The following is a 20631-nucleotide window of genomic DNA, read 5'->3' on the forward strand; positions in this document are numbered from 1 at the left end:
CCGTCACTTAATTAGCAGTTGACTTTATGTCCGCCTCTGTGCTGAGCGCTTAACTTTTATTTCCTTATTTAATCATCAAAACAAATCCTGCATGTTATATCCATTTTTACAGAATACACAAATAAGATGAAGAGAAGCTAAGTAATCTGCCCAAGACTATACACTCAAGATCCAGACCCAGGAATACCTACTTTACGTGTCTTGCCCTTGGCCACTCCACTTCCCTAAACCTTTCCTCTCTGCAGTGACTGTGAGTGTGATTCGCCTCCTGGATGCCTAGGAAAGTTCTTATTCTGTGTCCTTCCTGCCCAAGAAAGGGCATTTTGCCATTTAATGTGATCGCTTCTCATTTTTTCCAGAGAAAAGAAGAGGCTGGTGAGACAGCCCTAATTTTTCTGTTTCATTCTCTTCTGCATGTTTTATGCCTTCTGAACAGTGAGGACCCTCACAGCTCCCAAAGCAGATTTGGAAACATGTTGAATGGGTCCCCTCAAGTTAGAGATGACACCATCAACCTGAATGTGTCATTTTAGACTGATGTGTGTGCTTTAGGGAATAAATGATTTGTATTCGAAAGAGATCATTCAGCTGAAAGTAATGGGAGCGCCTCCATCCGTGCTGCTCAGAGCAGTTTCATGTTTTAGGGGCACCAAAGACAAATAAGGGACTAGAAAAAAAGAAAAAGTGGATAATTTAGAGCCTCTGTCACTTTGTTTAGGAGCAGGTTAACTACTAAAAATCTCCTCCTAATAACTGGTAAAGATTTTGGAAATGCAAGAAGTACTTCTGCTCAGAAAACTCTTCTTCTAAGTCCCATTGAAAAGAATAAATAGCGTTTCTGATGATTGGTATATTTACTTGTTATTAAATTAATAACAGTGGTTGTCTTTCAGAGTCAGACCAAGGGGACCAGGATGCCCCTGGGTGGATGGTGTCTCTGAGGGTTAGATGAGATCAGAAGGAAGCAACATAGTACGATGTGGTATTTGGAGATCTTAAAATTATAGCCATGGTTAACTATGTACTCTTTATTTCTTCATTTTTTTCCTGGCTTCTTCTACTCATTCTCTTCTTAAAGATTTATTATATCTTGTTTTGGGTCAGGCTTTTATTTCCCTTTCCATGTTGATTACATCAATTAAGAAACCTCATTGCTGTTTGTCATGGCTTCTCAATTTCCACTTTCCTGGGTGATTGTGATAATCCCCTGTGTTCTCCTTCCTTCCCCCCACGCCCCCCCCCCCCCCCCGCTGCCTCCACATGCCACAGAGGTTAATGGAATGTTTCACTGGTGATATGGAAGAACAACCATGATGTATTTATCTATTAAGTAAAGGAAACTCTTAATTAGGTTAAACGGCTAAACTTAAGGAACATTTATACACGAAACTTTAAATGTGGTCTAATTGGAAAGCAATTTATAAAATATAGTCTTTGATAAATGTCGATAATTTTTACACTAATTTTATTTGAGTAGCTAATATATTCACAGTTTTTAAAACAATCAAATGATTATAAAAAGTTAAAATTGGAAAGTATATTCCCAGTCCTCTGCCAGGCCCCACCACCATCCCTTCTTCCTGTAGGTACTCACTTTTACTAGTTTTTTGTGAATCCCTCCAGGATGTCTTTATAGTAAATTAAATAACTGAGGTTATATAATTCTTATATGCAGGTCAATATAGTAAATATGAACACTGCTAAATACCTTGCTTTTCTCACTTAACAATATATAGCCTAGAGATCTTTTCCTGTTGGTACATCAACAGCTTCCACGTTTGAGAGTTGGGGCTGCTGCCCAGTATTGCAGAATGTGTAGATTCACCATAGTTTATTGAACTGATCTCTCATTGATGGATTCTTTGCATTGTTTCCAGTCTTTTGCCATAAAAACAGTGCTACACTGATCCCTGTACCCTGTGCATAGATCATCTCATCCATATTTAGATAACAGCTGTCGGAAGAGTTTCCCAGAAGTGGGATTTCTGGGTCAAAGGAAATGCATTTGTAGTTTTGGATGATAGTGCCAATTTGCCCTTCATGAGGGTTGTAACGTTTTTCACTCCCATCAGCAATATATGAGAATGGCTCTTTGTCCACACTTAAACCGACAGTGTGTTTTCAAACTTTTGGAATCTGGCTGATGCATGGGTATAAAAAATGGTAGCTCACAATGGAATATTACTCAGCCATAGAAAGAAACGAAATTGAGTAATCTGTAGTGAGGTGGGTGGACCTAGAGACTGTCATACAGAGTGAAGTAAGTCAGAAAGAGAAAAACAAATACCGTATGCTAACACATATATATAGAATCTAAAAAAAGAAAAAAAGGTTCTGAAGAACCTAGGGGCAGGATAGGAATAAAGACGCAGACGTAGAGAATGGACTTGAGGACACGGGGAGGGGGAAGGGTAAGCTGGGACGAAGTGAGAGAGTGGCATGGACATATATACACTACCAAATGTAAAATAGATAGCTAGTGGGAAGCAGCTGCATAGCACAGGGGGATCAGCTGGGTGCTTTGTGACCACCTAGAGGGGTGGGATAGGGAGGGTGGGAGGGAGGCAGACACAAGAGGGAAGAGACATGGGGATATATGTATATGTATAACTCATTCACTTTGTTATGAAGCAGAAACTAACACACCATTATAAAGCAATTATATTCCAATAAAGATGTTAAAAATAAATAAATAATAAAAATACATTAATTACCAAAAAAATGGTATCTCAGTATAGTTCATTTTTCTCATTATGAATGAAGTTAAAACTTTTGGTGTGTTTAATGGTCACTTACTGTAAATTGTCGTTTCATGTCTTTTGATCATTTTTCTACCATGTTCTTTGTTTTTTTTACTAACTGTCATCTGTGACATAAGTTGCACATATATATTCCCAGTTAGTCATTCATTTTTTTGTCTTTATTTCATGTGATTCTGTTTCATTTTATTTCACTTCTACACTTTTGAGAAAAATTTAAAGTACGAGGCCACTCTTACTTTGCAAAGCATTGTGGAACTGTAAAACTCACCATGCAAAGCAATATTAATGAATGGGAAAAATCACAATTGTTTCATGACTTAAAAATTTTTTGTGAAAACATTAAAAATTCTCTACTGTCAGTTACAAATATATACAGAAATGAAAAGTAGAAGTAATATGTATTCATACACTGTAACATTAGAAACACTGAGAATTAAAGTGTTTTCTTTGTAAATCTTACCAAGAGTAATTTGAACAGTGCTTGCCACCTTCTTTTGGGGTACTTTATGATACACAGTGAGCATCTTTTCTGTGCGTTGGTGAAATGTCATACTTCCTTCTCAGTTTAGATCAGCTGCCAGCATTTTATTCTTTGCTTTTCAATGTCATGAAACATCTCCAAGGGTTCCTTTAAGGTAACATTTTTTGCCTACATCCCTACCCCTGGGGTGTCTTCATCTCTTTTATCACAATCATTTTCTCTTTTAAGGTCAGGAAGTCCACCTTTACTCTGGCTGCAGATACCTCTCAAATGGGGCCAGTGTCGATGTTCCCAGGGTCAGTTATTTCTTCTGTAAATCCATTTACATTCAGTTCAAATGTCGCTCCCAGTGTTACTTTCAGGGTTTTTTTTCCCCTGTACTTTTAGGTGTTTGGGCCAATTCATTTTTTCAGTTATCCATTTTTGTAAACTGTCACATGGGTCTATCACTGAGAGACAAGGAGACAACACAGCTACACACTTTGCTGTCTGTCCATGAACTGCGTAACGGATGTGCAGTGACCAATCACTGCTTGACTTTGAAAGAAGTGACATGTTTGATCGTTGATTATGATAAACATTAATTATTTACATAGAGATTTCTAGATTGAAGCCCTAGAGTTTGTACTTCATGCCATTACTCACAGTTAACATACTGTGGTAACTGGAATTCAAATCTTGTTGTACTGGTGTTATTCACTAAACTTTAGTAACTTCCATTTGTGCATATCAGAACCATGAAAGCAGGAACTGCCAGTGTAGAAAAGTACAAAGAATAACGTAACAAATACCTGCATACTCATCTCTGAGTTTTGACAGTTAACATTCTGCTATGTGTGCTTTAAGTGTTTTTAATAAAGGAAATTGATCATTACAAATAAGGTTAAAGTTCTCCTTTGCCCCCACCTCCCATCCTGTTTCCTTTCATTACCTCCCAACAGCATCATAAATTTAAATACTATCCTTTCTTTTTCTCTCTTTTTAGAAGTTCTATCTACACGTATAAAGATCCTAGTAAGAAATATGCAGTATTTGGGATGTACTTTGCATCATAATTTGGTTTTTTGTGTAATGCTTTCTTTTGCTTCTTATATTCTTATTTCCTTCTTGAACTAATAAAAAATATTTTTGTCTCTCCTCTTTTCCCCCTAGTGTGGAATTTTTGTTTCTGTTTCATCCTATTTCTATTGAATAAGTGAAATAACTTGTGTTAGAAAAAACTAATATGTAGATGGAAAATAGAGTGACCTGCTCTTGTTGAGAATTCTGGTAATTTCCCCACATCTCTCCGTGGAAGCAGCAAAATTCAGAGATACCCACGTGTGTTTGGTCATATTTCTGTAGCTATCTTTCTGATACACTTAACAGTGGTTGTGCTCTGTTTGTCTTTCAGATTCATTCAGGAGATAGAGCACGCCCTGGGACTTGGCCCAGCCAAACAGTGTCCTCTTCGAGAGTTTCTCACCGTGTACATCAAAAACATCTTCCTCAGTCAGGTCTTGGCTGAGATCAACAAGGAGATTGAAGGAGTCACGAAAACATCTGACCCCCTGAAGATCCTAGCTAATGCAGACACCATGAAAGTGCTGGGGGTGCAGCGGCCTCTCCTACAGGTAATCACATCCTTTGAACTTACTATTTTTATGTGCAGTTTTTATTGACTTGGCAAGAGTCACAAATTGAAAAAAGAAGGAGAAGAGTTACCATCTGTTTCCATATTCATCAGGGACAAAACAAGAGGAAATAAATTAAACAGGCACCAGGGAAATTAAGGACTAGTGTAGAAATAATGGAAATTCCTGAAGATCTTTAAGAAAAAAGTGGTTAGCTTTGAATATGGGAGATGGTGAGTCTCATTAACATGCAGGCAACTCCTCATTATTGGCCTGGAATTTGTCCTTGAAAAGAACATCTCTTTCCAATGGTGAATGCATCCTGGAGTAGAAGGACTTATAGGAAGGAAGTTATTCTGCCTAACCTCAATTACCAACAGTAAACCCTCTGTACCATTTGAGGGCTGACTTACCGTATATAACTTGGCTAGCTCACAGTGAATTTGAACCCACCCAAAAAACTGGCTTTTAAAAGTCAGATCATTTATTAATTTAAGTGATGATCATCTTAATATGAAAATTTTACTTTCATTGTATAAAGAAATGGTTTCTGGACAACAGAAATAAGATAATTTGTCAGATGTATGGATTAATAGACTTGAGGTGTTTGTTTTATATGCTTTAAGCCAGTGACTTAGAGGTAAATATAAGACTAAAAGAAAATTACTATGAATTTCAATTCTGGCTATACGTTAATTATTATTACACTGTAATTGAATCTTTATAGTGTTTCTTCATTTAAGAGAATGATGGGTACAATAGCATAGTTTTATGTAAGTTGCATGGTATGAGGATATCTTAAAGTGTAGAAGACTTGAGATCTTCAAAGAGAAGTTCTATAAGTGATATATATATATATATATATATATATATATATATATAGTTGCTTCAGTTGCCTGCCTTTACCTGCTTTTATATATGTCTTCCTTGGTTCTTCCTTCTTTGTACATTAAAATTAATAGAAATGCTGGCCCTTTCATAGGGAAATGTCCTAGTTGTGAGCATTCTTTTTTTATAAGCAAATTCTTCTATGGTATTGAGAAAATAGAATAGAGACATTCACTTCTACCAGAACTTAAACAATAGCATCACACCCAGGAAAGTGTTCATTTGCATTGCCTGAGTTTATGTTAGATGTGTTCCTAGTGAGGATCTGTACTGAGTATGGGATGCAGAGAAGGGAGAATAGCAAAGGCATGTGCTCACTCGTCCCATCCCTCTGCTGGATTACTCTTCCACTGGCTCTTTGCATGGCCGGCATCTTCTCTTGGTGCCTGTTCAAACGTCCCCTCCACAGGGAAGCTTTTCCTAACTATCCTGCCCTAAGTAGGTCCCCTTCCTTGGTTATTCTCCATCACCCCCCCCCCGCCCCCACCTCCTGCTCCGAATCTGTCTGTTCTCAACACTGAAGCCAAACTATGAACTGTGTCACCAAAACTCCCTTGCCAATGACTTGTGATCAGGTTCTGCCAATAGGAAGCAGTAGCAGGAGATTGGAGGGTGAAAGGAGAAAGAGGTTGAGTTCTTATCTCCTTCCTTTCCACTTTGGATCATAGTTTTGTCTTTGGGTGCCTCCCTCTGTAACCAGAGGTCCTGCCAGGCGACACTTCCTGTATGGCTTCAGCTCTCACTGGACGCTGGTAACACCATCTCTCCTCCTTGGCCCTTGATGATAGCTTTCTGCTGTTACTGGTCTCTGGGTGCCTCAGCGTCCCTTGTTGCTTCTTTCAGTGCTGCCTGTACCTCTGTCAGTCATCTTTTCATTAATATTTCTTCAGTTAGTCATCTGAATGGAATTCTGTTTTTTGTTAGGATCATGAATAGATCTCCCCAGTTAGCCACTATTTTAACATTTTAATTTTTTTCCTTCTTAGCACAACTATAATCATTTATTTTCTAGCTTGTTGATTTCCTATCTTTTCCCACTGGAAATTAAGTTCCAAAAGTATAGTACAGTATCAGGCAGTAGGAAGACACTCAATAGTTTGTTGAATGAATGTTTATGTGTGTCGGTGGGTGGGTGGGTGGATGGATGGATGGGTGGATGGATGGATGGGTGGATGGACACAGTGAATAAATTTTGAGAGTCTTAACTGCAGAGTCAGAGTGGGAAGATGAGAAAGAGAGTGACAAAAACTTGTTTACATTTATCTTATGTCTGACAATATCATTAACATCCTCTCCATCAGAAAACCTCTCAGTGTGTATATCCCTCAAGGATCATGCCGTATGCTGTATAGAGCAACTTTAATATGCTTAGCGTACTAAATGTAAAAGAAATAATGCACTGCAGAGTGAATCTGGGAACTAAAGATGCTGGCTCATTAAACATGATGATTTTCAACTTGAGTAACAAAGACAGATTAAAACTCCACTAGTTGACTACAGTCTGGGCCATGTCAGGGCCACACACTGCTGGCTAAATGGCATCTCTGGGCAGCCTACCGATGTGCTTGTCAAGTCACTCATAACCTCATCACCAGCCATTTGTACATGTTACTACACCTCTTGTTCTTTAAGTCAGTTACTCCGTTCTGAGGCTATGTAAGAACTCCAACTTTACCTCTTCTCTCTTTGACCTTGTCAAGATATGTTAGTTATATGTAAGTGAGTAAGTCTTAAAACTAAGGCCATGCAAGTTATCAACCTCCAAATATGTTTACAGAGCCCAAACACCTGCTTTCTTATTTGGTTATTTTGTTGTCCTCTCTTTCTTCATAAAAATTTTATGAGAATGCAAATTAGTTAGACCATATCAGTAAATTTGTTTAATATTGTCAGTTATGAGGTTACAAAAGCAAGTGAAGAGGTGGTTATTTTCCTTTCCCATCTTGAGAAAGTCTCTTGCTTTGTAATGATTGTAAATTGTTTTCAAACATAATTTCCCATGCTCAGATTTCAGTGTTTCTTAAATGTGTTTCAGTGTCACCTTGATATTTTTATTCTCAGCTAATTATACGTAACTAAAGAAAAATAATGGAGAAATTATTCTCAACCATTTTAGCTGAGAATACAAAACAATTGTTAGGAAGGGAGCTTGAAGAAATATATGTATGTGTGAAAAATGCAGGCGGGTTAAGTATTCAATTACATGTCCTTCAAAGTCATTCCCTCTGCTAGACTGTTGTTTGGTCACAGAGTGGAAGGGATCGTGCCTTTCCCTGGAGGCAGCACCCAGTGTCAGGAAGCATCAGCCCAACTGGATTCTCCACAGAGAGTGGACAGACAGCTGTCTCAGTGCTGCTTCCGTCTACTTATCTGATGATGTGCAGACGCAGAAAACCCCAGGACATTTTGTCCTTTCCTCTTTGAAATGACATTGGTCAGGATAGACAGTCGGTTATAAGGGGGCATTTACTTGGGCGATAATGTAGTTTTGCATTGGTAGTTTTACTTTCTAGGCACAGAATTCATAGGAGGGAAGGAAGGAAGGAAATAGGAAGGAAGAAATTACAAGCACCGTTTTATAGGTGAAACAACTGTGCAGATGCCCAAAGTGATAGAGCAGCATGGTACTAGTAGTAACAGTGGGAGTCTAATGGTGGTAATGATAGCATTCATAATAGTAAGTAGTAGTAATGGTGACAACTAACACTTTAAAACATCTACCGTGAGCCAGACACTACGGAGTGCTTTATATGTATTGACTTGTAAATGTTTTATATGCATTGACAACAGCTTTGTGAAGGTGGCATTCTTATTATAAGGAGGAAACTGAGAAACAATGAAATTAAATAACTTGCCCATCCATAGTCACCTAGCTAGCAACGCTCGAACTGTAATTCAAACCCAGGCGACCCAACCCTGGATCTCGTGCGCTAACCTATTTGTTACTAGTCTGCTATGAGATGGGCAGAGTTTAAGAGTAAGCAGTTAGACACTTTTTTTTTTTTTTTTTTTAGCAATTTGACATTGTCTGTTGAACCTAACAGTAAAAAATTGGGACTTGTGTTTTTATCACCGGGTTTTTAAAAATTTCCTTTTTCCAGTAATTCATTTTTATTTATTTTATAAAAGTATACATCTGTGACAGACTGGGGGGATGGGGGGAGAGTCTGGAACCAGACTCTCACCATAGCCAGAGATGTACCGCTCTAAATCCATATATTGCCTCACAGGAGTAGAAGTGTAAAACCAACCGTCTTTCTTGCCTCAGCGTCTAAACCACTTTCCAACAGATGGAATAGCTCGGATATTTGTTACAGATGGTTCCCTCCTAAATCCCCAGCTCCTGCAACCTGCCTGCTATAGAGAAAGCAATGTTGAATAAATGGCTGAGTGAATGAAAATGAATGAATGAATGATGACTTCCTTAGTACAAGGGCATGGGTGTGCGTGTTTTGCCCCCATGGTGTAAGATTCATGGTCTTGGGTTTAAGATTCATGACAATGCTTAAATTAAAATGTCACAGTTCTTATGCCTCTGATGCTCTCAGATAGAAGCAGGATGGACTATACTTCATGCTCTTACCATCTGCGAGGCCTCTATTACCATCACTTTTTCTGCAAAATGGCTCCATCCATTGCAAGACAGAGTATACTGATTCAAATTAAAGAAATCCATTAAGAGAAATTCCTCATTTCTCTTGAGTCAGATCTTCTGGCATTCCGGACATGGAGCTATGGAAACAATTGATTGTTTGAAATGGATACTCCCTCATGCCTTATATGTAACAGGCATCTACCAACTGTTCATTTATCAGACATGAGGAAAAATTCCCTCAGTTCCCTAGTTTATCACTGTCTGGGGAATGTCATTTATTCTTCTTTAGTATCTCCACCCAAAAAAGGGGAGGGGGGACTAATGCTTAAGTTTTTTAATCCCTTACCTATCACATAGCTGAATGGACATCTGTATGAACAAAAACTACAAGTAAAGTTTTCTCCCCTACCTCCCAGTGGAATACCCGGTATCCTTGTTACTTAGTGGTCTGTGGACGGGAACATCAGACTCTGAGTCAGAATCTGCATATGTACGGCATCCCCAGGTGCTTTGTATGTACATAAGATTTTGAGGAGCACGGCCTTGTACCCGTGCAACACCAGGTGTGATCCGTGGACGGGCAGCATCCGCATCACCTGAGCTTGTGGGAAATGCAGATTCCTGAACCTCCCTCCACTCCGGGATGGGGTGCAGGAATCTCTGGTCTAACTAGCCCTCTAGTTGCTTTTAATAGAGACAGAACTTTTAGAAGCACTGTCTTAATGCCAGCGTTTGCAGCTGGAGGTTAGGACATGGGGCTCTAACACTGTGGACTCTTAGCCTTGAGGCAAACAACAGTAGTTAACTTCAAAAAGCTATTCAGCCTTGTTTCATACAGGCACAGAAATTGTAAAAACAATATTTGCAGCAGCAGCAGCGGAAGCTGCTTCCTAGTCTAGCACGTTGCTGAATTTTGCAAAGTTCTTTCTAGACACAGGATGAGACTACGTTTTCTGGCTCATGTAGGGCAATGTGAGACAGAGACAGCTTTCCTAATGCTTTGGCTTCTGTTCCCCCATCATTGGAGGAAAAAAAAAAAACATAAGCTGTGCAAGTCAAAAATTTTAGGCAATCTTGAAACATTTAAAGCATATTTTCATTTTCCTCATTGCCCCAGTATGTGTCAGAGCACATCTGAGAAGTCAGATGGTTAGAGGTGGGCTGCAAACCCCACACTCCCATCTCTTCCTCATCCTCCTGTGCTTTCGCTGGCTACCTGGAGGGGTGTGGTTCTCAACAATACCCATTAGAATCACCCAGGAGCTCTCTGAACACACCTAGATCCCATCCCAGAGCTTTGGTTCGGTTGGTCAGGGGTGGGGCCTGGGCATCCAGGTGTTATAAGCTGCCCAGATGATCCCGACATATGCAGCCCAAATTAGTGCCGCTGGCCTGGATCTTTCTACTCCATAGAATCAGTTATTGCCCTGAGAGGAAGTACAAAAAAATTATAATTGAGGCATTCTTTAATTCACTTAGGTTTGTAACAGAGGGCTCTGTTTGATACTTTGAATCAAGCTTGATCCATAAGTCTTAGAATCAGATACAAATAGATTGAAATCCCAGACATTTCAATGGATAATTTTGTGGTCAGGACCAAATTGCTAACCTCTCCGTATCTATTTCCTCCTCTATAAAACAAGAATAATAAAATCTGTGTCCTAGGAACACATCATTTCTAAGGTGTAGGCGGAGTAATGGTGGTAGAACACATCACCTTCGTTGCCCGTGTCACAGACATCTGGACTTCAGCATTGCCCGCTGTTACCGGCTACCCGCCTGCTCCCTGACTCTCATCTTCATAGACTTCTGATTTGTACTGACGGTGCCTCTGCACCCCTGCCATCTCTTTGTAGATTTCAGCCTGCATCTCCTCTTATCACTAACTTGCTGCTTACTCACTCCTGTTCTCTGTGCTCTAAGACCCACCTATAACTTCTGTTTCCACTACCCTAGAGTGACAGCAGGAGATGGTATTGTTTCACTTCCTTTCTCTTTTTCCTGGACTTGCCCGCTGATCATTCGTTAGCAGCAGAGGCAACATGCAGTATTTATGACCATTAAAGCTACTATAGGCTTCCCTGGTGGCACGGTGGTTGAGAGTCCGCCTGCCGATGCAGGGGACACGGGTTTGTGCCCTGGTCCGGGAAGATCCCACATGCCGCGGAGTAGCTGGGCCCGTGAGCCATGGCTGCTGAGCCTGCGCGTCCGGAGCCTGTGCTCCGCAACGGGAGAGGCCACAGCAGTGAGAGGCCCGCGTACCGCCAAAAAAAAAAAAAAAAGCTACTATGTTCGTTTCCTAGGGCAAACATAACAAGTTACCACAAACTAGGTGGCTTCAAAAGCAGAAATTGATGTTCTCATAGTTATGGAGGCCAGGAGCCACATTCCCTCCAAAGGCTCTAGAGTAAGACCCTTCCCTGCTTCTTCCATCTTCTGGTGGTCCTGGTACTTCTTGACTTCTGGAAGTATAACTCTGATCTCTGCCTCCATCCTAACATGGGCTTCTCCCATGTTCTCCATTTTTCCATTTCTGGCTCTTATAAGGACACTCTCATTGGATTTAGGGCTCACCTTAATCCAGCATGATCTCACCTCAACCCTAACCTTAATTCTATCTACAAAGACCCTATTTCCAAGTTAAGATCACATTCTGAGACTGTGTGTGGAATGTTGGGAGGACACTATTCATCCCACTACACCTAAAAATTGGAAGCAAATTATATAGAATGCAACATATTCACCTTGCTATATTTTCCTTGAAAACCCTCTGGCAGGAAGCAGTGTAGAAGTATTGCTGTTAAGGCAATAGGGCCAAGGTGGTCTAAACTCTAGGTGTCAGGAAGGTTCCAAATGAAAGATTTTGGTAGGTCGAATGATCGCTGGAGCTCTGGTTAAGCCTTACTGAAAGTTGGTAGACACAGCTGCTTACAGTGTAATGATTTGCCATTACACTGATGCCCAAGCCTGTTATTTCCCCAGCTAAGCCAAGGTACTGCCGGCAACCTCTTGTTCGTTTCCCAGGGAAGTGTGGCCAGCAGCAATAGCATATGGTTTCATCATATCAAATTATGTTAATATGAAGAATGTTGGATTTGAGTGGTATTTGCATTGCGGCCAGTTGTTGCCACTGCACTCCATGGTGCAGAATAGATTTAGCTTTTATTAGCCTAAATAGATTAGTCTCGTTTAAGGTCTGTAGGAAGTCATCATGAAAATCATTAAATGGAAAACAGAGCTGATCAACTGATTTTTTTTTTTTTCTCCCCTGTAAGCTCTGAGAGTTGGTGCTAATGGTCTCACCGTGCTAAAATAAGTCTTAGAACCAAGATGCCTTGGGGTCTAAGCTGATTCTTCAGTGTTTACCTAACCCGAAAGAAATACTAACACAGTGTGGGGGTTTGATTTTCTTTAAATGTTACTTAATAAAGGTAAAATAAAAGTAAAATAAAATATTCACCAGCAATATTGTTTCGGTTCTTCATGACACATGAAGGCCTCAAGTAACCAACCAGCTAGTGGTTGCTTCAGGTTTTATCCAGGAAGATGCAGTAGAAGATGCCTTTGTTCTTGTCTTTGGTTGTTCAGATTGTCACCGTGGCTTTCAACACTCACCTGTCTATTTCTGAGACAGCTGAGCAAATTAAGTCTTTCAGTACTAATGGGGACTTTGGGAATCTCATAACATTCATCTGTGTCTTCAGATTCTTATCAAGTTGTGTTATTTTTGTATGATTAATTCTATTACTAGTTTAATACGTTTTATTTTTCATAGAATTTTTGTTCTGATTCTTCATAGCCATTCAGGAAATGTAAATTTCATCATGGCATGGTGGGAAAAGCATATAAAATGGGGATCTGGTCTTGTCAATCCAGTGACCTTAGACAAGCCCAAGCCACTTATCTTCCCTGAACTTCACGTCCCTCATATAGCATGAGAATGATGCTAGCTCAAACAACCTCATAAGATGAAGGTGAGGAGTGCAGTGAGATCATGTGTTCAGCAGGGCTTTCTGAACTGCTCTGCATATTGACGTGTTGTCTCATAATTGTTATTATTATTGGTCCACACACCCCCATGATCATTCAGAAAATCCATTAGCATCAAAGGGAATGATGCTTACACCTACAGAAATGAAAAATATTTCCTATTACATGAAAGGCTTCACTGGTTTTTACCAATAGTTTGTTTCATACATGATTAGACAACCAACATAAGAATCCAGCAATTTTTTTCCCACAGTTTATCGTGAGAATATTTGAAACATCTAAAAAGACTGAAAAAAAACACCCGCACACTCACCATCAGGATTCTACAGTTCACACTTTACTGAATTGGTTTCATAGCATAACCAAACCTGGTCATTTGAATTCTTTTTCAGCCATCCCAGAAATGAATTCCCAATCATTCCCTAAGCACTTTACCATGGTTTTTAATATCTTACTTAGGAAATCTGAACATAAAGGGAAGTAAATTAAGTGGGAAAGTAGTTGCTTTGTTAAGAGTGTTCAATTTCTAAAAGTACCCATTCTGACATTTCCTTTAAATGGTGTCATGGAACAGGTAATTGACCAACACATGCTTGTGATTAATCTATAAGTACTGCCTTTACTGACATGATGCTACCAGGGAACTTGCCCTCATAACTGTTGATGAAAAAGGCTGTGAAGTGAGCAAATGAGAGAGGATTTTTATTTACAGGCAGAATAAGCACGTAATATGATCAACTTGAATTTTACAAATATCTTTATAGTCTTATCTCCAGATGGAGAAGAAATAGGACCTTGTCTCGTTGGCTGGTTTTCTTAGAAAGTCCCTGGTTAACTAAACTTCTATCAGTAGCCTTTTGCAAATCAAGAAGAGGAGGGGAGAAAAAGTGTGTGTGTGTGTGTGTGTGTGTGTGTGTGTGTGTGAAAACATATATATATATTTCAACTAACTTCTTTTTTTTTTAACATCTTTATTGGAGTATAATTGCTTTACAATGGTGTGTTACTTTCTGCTTTATAACAAAGTGAATCAGTTATACATATACATATGTTCCCATATCTCTTCCCTCTTGCGTCTCCCTCCCTCCCACCCTCCCTATCCCACCCCTCTAGGTGGTCACAAACCACCGAGCTGATCTCCCTGTGCTATGCGGCTGCTTCCCACTAGCTATCTGTTTTACGTTTGGTAGTGTATATATGTCCATGCCACTCTCTCACTTTGTCACAGTTTACCCTTCCCCCTCCCCATATCCTCAAATCCATTCTCTAGTAGGTCTGTGTCTTTATTCCCGTCTTCCCCCTAGGTTCTTCATAACCTTTTTTTTTTCCTTAGATTCCATATATATGTGTTAGCATATGGTATTTGTTTTTCTCTTTCTGACTTACTTCACTCTGTATGACAGACTCTAGGCCCATCCACCTCAATACAAATAGCTCAATTTCGTTTCTTTTTATGGTTGAGTAATATTCCATTGTACATATGTGCCATATCTTTATCCATTCATCTGTCGATGGACACTTAGGTTGCTTCCATGTCCTGGCTGTTGTAAATAGAGCTGCAATGAACATTTTGGTACATGACTCGTTTTGAATTATGGTTTTCTCAGGGTATATGCCCAGTAGTGGGATTGCTGGGTCGTATGGTAGTTCTATTTTTGTTTTTGAAGGACCCTCCATACTGTTCCCCATAGTGGCTGTATCAATTTACATTCCCACCAGTAGTACAAGAGGGTTCCCTTTTCTCCACACCCTCTCCAGCATTTATCGTTTGTAGATTTTTTGATGATGGCCATTCTGACCGGTATGAGATGATATCTTGTTGTAGTTTTGATTTGCATTTCTCTAATGATTAATGATGTTGAGCATTCTTTCATGTGTTTGTTGGCAATCTGTATATCTTCTTTGGAGAAATGTCTATTTAGGTCTTCTGCCCATTTTTGGAATGGGTTGTTTGTTTTTTTGTTATTGAGTTACATGAGCTCCTTGTAAATCTTGGAGATTAATCCTTTGTCAGTTGCTTCATTTGCAAATATTTTCTCCCATTGTGAGGGTTGTCTTTTGATCTTGTTTATGGTTTCCTTTGCTGTGCAGAAGCTTTTAAGTTTCATTAGATCCCATTTCTTTATTTTTGTTTTTATTTCCATTTCTCTAGGACGTGGGTCAAAAAGGATCTTGCTGTGATTTATGTCATAGAGTGTTCTGCCTATGTTTTCCTCTAAGAGTTTGATAGTGTCTGGCCTTACATTTAGGTCTTTAATCCATTTTGAGTTTATTTTTGTGGATGGTGTTAGGGAGTGTTCTAATTTCATACCTTTACATGTACCTGTCCATTTTTCCCAGCACCACTTATTGAAGAGGCTGTCTTTTCTCCACTGTATATTCTTGCCTCCTTTATCAAAGATAAGGTGACCCTATGTGCGTGGGTTTATCTCTGGGCTTTCTATCCTGTTCCATTGATCTATCTTTCTGTTTTTGTGCCAGTACCATTACTGTCTTGATTACTGTAGCTTAGTAGTATAGACTGAAGTCAGGGAGCCTGATTCCTCCGGCTCCATTTTTCGTTCTCAAGATTGTTTTGGCTCTTCAGGGTCTTTTGTGTTTCCATACAGATTGTGAAAGTTTTTGTTCTAGTTCTGTGAAAAATGCCAGTGGTAGTTTGATAGGGATTGCATTGAATCTGTAGATTGCTTTGGGTACTAGAGTCATTTTCACAATGTTGATTCTTACAGTCCAAGAACATGGTATATTTCTCCATCTATTTGTATCATCTTTAATTTCTTTCATCAGTGTCTTATAATTTTCTGAATACAGGTCTTTTGTCTCCTTAGGTAGGTTTATTTCTAGATATTTTATTCTTTTTGTTGCAATGGTAAATGGGAGTGTTTTCTTATTTCACTTTCAGATTTTTCATCATTAGTGTATAGGAATGCCAGAGACTTCTGTGAATTAATTTTGTGTCTTGCCACTTTACCAAATTCATTGATTAGCTCTAGTATTTTTCTGGTAGTATCTTTAGGATTCTCTATGTAGAGTATCATGTCATCTGCAAACAGTGACAGCTTTACTTCTTCTTTTCCGATTTGGATTCCTTTTATTTCCTTTTCTCCTCTGATTGCTGTGGCTAAAACTTCCAAAACTATGTTGAATAATAGTGGTGAAAGTGGGCAACCTTGTCTTGTTCCTGATCCTAGTGGAAATGGTTTCAGTTTTTCACCATTGAGGACGATGTTGGCTGTGGGTTTGTCGTACATGGCCTTTATTATGTTGAGGAAAGTTCCCTCTATGCCTACTTTCTGCAGGGTTTTTATCATAAATGGGTGTTGAATTTTGTTGAAAGCTTTCTCTGCATCTATCGAGATGATCATATGGTTTTTCTCCTTCAATTTGTTAATATGGTGTATCACGTTGATTGATTTGCATATATTGAAGAATCCTTGCATTGCTGGAATAAACCCCACTTGATCATGGTGTATGATCCTTTTAATGTGCTGTTGGATTCTGTTTGCTAGTATTTTGTTGAGGATTTTTGCATCTACGTTCATCAGTGATATTGGCCTGTAGTTTTCTTTCTTTGTGACATCTTTGTCTGGTTTTGGTATCAGGGTGATATTGGCCTCGTAGAATGAGTTTGGGAGTGTTCCTCCCTTGCTATATTTTGGAAGAGTTTGAGAAGGGTAGGTGTTAGCTTTTCTCTAAATGTTTGATAGAATTCACCTGTGAAGCCATCTGGTCCTGGGCTTTTGTTTGTTGGAAGATTTTTAATCAAAGTTTCAATTTCAGTGCTTGTGATTGGTGTGTTCATATTTTCTATTTCTTCCTGTTTCAGTCTCGGCAGGTTGTGCATTTCTAAGAATTTGTCCATTTCTTCCAGGTTGACCATTTTATTGGCATAGAGTTACTTGTAGTAATCTCTCATGATCCTTTGTATTTCTGCAGTGTCAATTGTTACTTCTCCTTTTTTATTTCTAATTCTATTGATTTGAGTCTTCTCCCTTTTTGTCTTGATGAGTCTGGCTAGTGGTTTATCTATTTTGTTTATCTCCTCAAAGAACCAGGTTTTAGTTTTATTGATCCTTGTTATTGTTTCCTTCATTTGTTTTTCATTTATTTCTGCTCTGATCTTTATGATTTCTTTCCTTCTGCTAACTTTGGGGGTTTTTTGTTCTTCTTTGTCTAATTGCTTTAGATGTAAGATTAGGTTGTTTATTTTAGATTTTACTTGTTTCTTGAGGTAGGATTGTATTGCTATAAACTTCCCTCTTAGACCTGCTTTTGCTGCAACCCTTAGGTTTTGGGTTGTTGTGTTGTCATTGTCATTTGTTTCTAGGCAATTTTTTGATTTCCACTTTGATTTCTTCAGTGGTAACTTGGTTATTTAGTAGTGTATTGTTCAGCTTCCATGTGTTTGTATTTTTTACAGATCTTTTCCTGTAATTGATATCTAGTCACATAGCGTTGTTGTCAGAAAAAATACTTGATACGATTTCAATTTTCTTAAATTTACCAAGGCTTGATTTGTGACCCAAGATATGATTTATCCTGGAGAATGTTCCATGAGCACTTGAGAAAAATGTGTATTCTGTTCTTTTTGGATGGAATGTCCTAGAAATATCAATTAAGTCCATTCAGTTTAATGTATCATTTAAAGCTTGTGTTTCCTTATTTACTTGCATTTTGGATGATGTGTCCATTGGTGAAAGTGGGGTGTTAAAGTCCCCTGCTATGATTGTGTTACTGTCGATTTCCCCTTTTATGGCTGTTAATATTTGCCTTATGTATTGAGGTGCTCCTATGTTGGGTGCATAAATATTTACAGTTGTTATAGCTTCTTCTTGGATCGATCCCTTGATCATTATGTAGTGTCCTTCTTTGTCTCTTGTAATAGTCTTTATTTTAAAGTCTATTTTGTCTGATATGAGAATTGCTATTCCAGCTTTCCTTTGATTTCCATTTGCATGGAATATCTTTTTCCATCCCCTCACTTTCAGTCTGTATGTGTCCCTAGGTCTGAAGTGGGTCTCTTGTAGACAGCATATATATTGGTCTTGTTTTTGTATCCATTCAGCCAGTCGGTGTCTTTTGGTGGGAGCATTTAATCCATTTATATTTAAGGTAATTATCTATATGTATGTTCCTTTTCCCATTTCCTTAATTGTTTTGGGTTTGTTATTGTAGGTCTTTTCCTTCTCTTGTGTTTCTTGCCTAGAGAAGGTCCTTTAGCATTTGTTGTAAAGCTGGTTTGGTGGTGCTGAACTCTCTCAGCTTTTGCTTGTCTGTAAAGGTTTTAATTTCTCCATCAAATCTGAATGAGATCCTTGCTGGGTAGAGTATTCATGGTTGCCGGTTTTTCTCCTTCATCACTTTAAAGATGTCCTTCCAGTCCCTTCTGGCTTGCAGAGTTTCTGCTGAAAGATCAGCTGTTAACCTTATGGGGATTCCCTTGTGTGTTATTTGTTGTTTTTCCCTTGCTGCTTTTAATATGTTTTCTTTGTAGTTAATTTTTGATAGTTTGATTAATATGTGTCCTGGCATGTTTCTCCTTGGATTTCTCCTGTTTGGGACTCGCTGTGCTTCCTGGACTTGATTAACTATTTCCTTTCCCATATTAGGGAAGTTTTCAACTATAATGTCTTCAAATATTTTCTCAGTCTCTTTCTTTTACTCTTCTTCTTCTGGGACCCCTGTAATTTGAATGTTGGTGCGTTTAATGTTGTCCCAGAGTTCTCTGAGACTGTCCTCAGTTCTTTTCATCTTTTTTCTTTATTCTGCTCTGCAGTAGTTATTTCCATTATTTTATCTTCCAGGTCACTTATCCATTCTTCTGCCTCAGCTATTCTGCTATTAATCCCTTCTAGAGTATTTTTAATTTCATTTATTGTGTTGTTCATCATTGTTTGTTTCCTCTTTAGTTCTTCTAGGTCCTTGTTAAATGTTTCTTGCATTTTCTGTATTCTATATCCAAGATTTTTGATCATCTTTACTATCATTATTCTGAATTCTTTTTCAGGTAGACTGCCTATTTCCTCTTCATTTGTTAGGTCTGGTGCGTTTTTACCTTGCTCCTTCATCTGCTGTGTGTTTTTTTGTCTTCTCATTTTGCTTATCTTACTGTGTTTGGGGTCTCCTTTTTGCAGGCTGCAGGTTCGTGGTGTCTGTCCCCAGTGGCTAAGGTTGGTTCAGTGGGTTGTGTAGGCTTCCTGGTGGAGGGGACTAGTGCCTGTGTTCAGGTGGATGAGGCTGGATCTTGTCTTTCTGGTGGGCAGGTCCACGTCTGCTGGTGTGTTTTGGGTTGTCTGTGGCCTTATTATGATTTTAGGCAGCCTCCCTGCTAATGGGTGGGGTTGTGTTCCTGTCTTGCTAGTTGTTTGGCATAGGGTGTCCAGCACTGTAGCTTGCTGGTCGTTGAGTGAAGCTGGGTCTTTGTGTTGAGTTGGAGATCTCTGGGAGATTTTCGCCGTTTGATATTACGTGGAGCTGGGAGGTCTCTTGTGGACCAGTGTCCTGAAGTTGGGTCTCCCACCTCAGAGGCACAGCACTGACTACCGGGTGCAGCACCAAGAGCCCTTCATCCACACGGCTCAGAAAGGGAAAGAAAGAAAGGGAAAGAAAGAAAGAAAGAGAGGAAGGGTGGAAGGGAGGGAGGAAGGGAGGAAGGAAGGGGAAAAAATAAAGTAAGATAAAAAGAAGTTATTAAAATAAAAAATAATTATTAAGGAAAAAAATTTTTTTAAAGTAAAAAAAAAACAATAACAACAATGGAAAAAAAACATGGATGGACAGAACCCTAGGACAAATGGTGAAAGCAAAGCTATAGAGACAAAATCTCACACAGAAGAATACACATACACACTCACAAAAAAGAGGAAAAGGGGAAAAAATAATATATCTTGCTCCCAAAGTCCACCTCCTCAATTTGGGATGATTCGTTGTCTACTCATGTATTCCACAGATGCAGGTACATCAAGTTGATTGTGGAGATTGAATCCACTGCTCCTGAGGCTGCTGGGAGAGATTTCCCTTTCTCTTCTTTGTTCGCGGAGCTCCCGGGGCTCAGCTTTGGATTTGACCCCGCCTCTGCGTGTAGGTCGCCGGAGGGCGTCTGTTCTTCGCTCAGACAGGACGGGGTTAAAGGAGCCACTGATTTGGGGGCTCTGGCTCACTCAGGCCAGGGGGGAGGGAGGGGCGCGGAGTGCGGGGCGAGCCTGCGATGTCAGAGGCCTGCGTGACGTTGCACCAGCCTGAGGCGCGCCGTGCGTTCTCCCGGGTAAGTTGTCCCTGGATCCCGGGACCCTGGCAGTGGCG

At 39.5% G+C, this 20631-nt stretch overlaps 1 protein-coding gene across 1 annotated transcript in view; it reads left to right on the top strand.

Annotated features, from left to right (window-relative positions):
- The window catches only part of EXOC4 (exocyst complex component 4), an 814897-nt gene that overhangs the window by 571451 nt on the left and 222815 nt on the right, over positions 1 to 20631 (top strand). Inside the window, exon 11 of the mRNA XM_060020916.1 lies at positions 4637 to 4856. Coding sequence (XP_059876899.1) covers positions 4637 to 4856 — 220 coding nt within the window. The remainder of the gene's footprint in view (positions 1 to 4636; positions 4857 to 20631) is intronic.

This window comes from Delphinus delphis, chromosome 9 (assembly GCF_949987515.2).
Source record: "Delphinus delphis chromosome 9, mDelDel1.2, whole genome shotgun sequence".
NCBI lineage: Eukaryota > Metazoa > Chordata > Mammalia > Artiodactyla > Delphinidae > Delphinus > Delphinus delphis.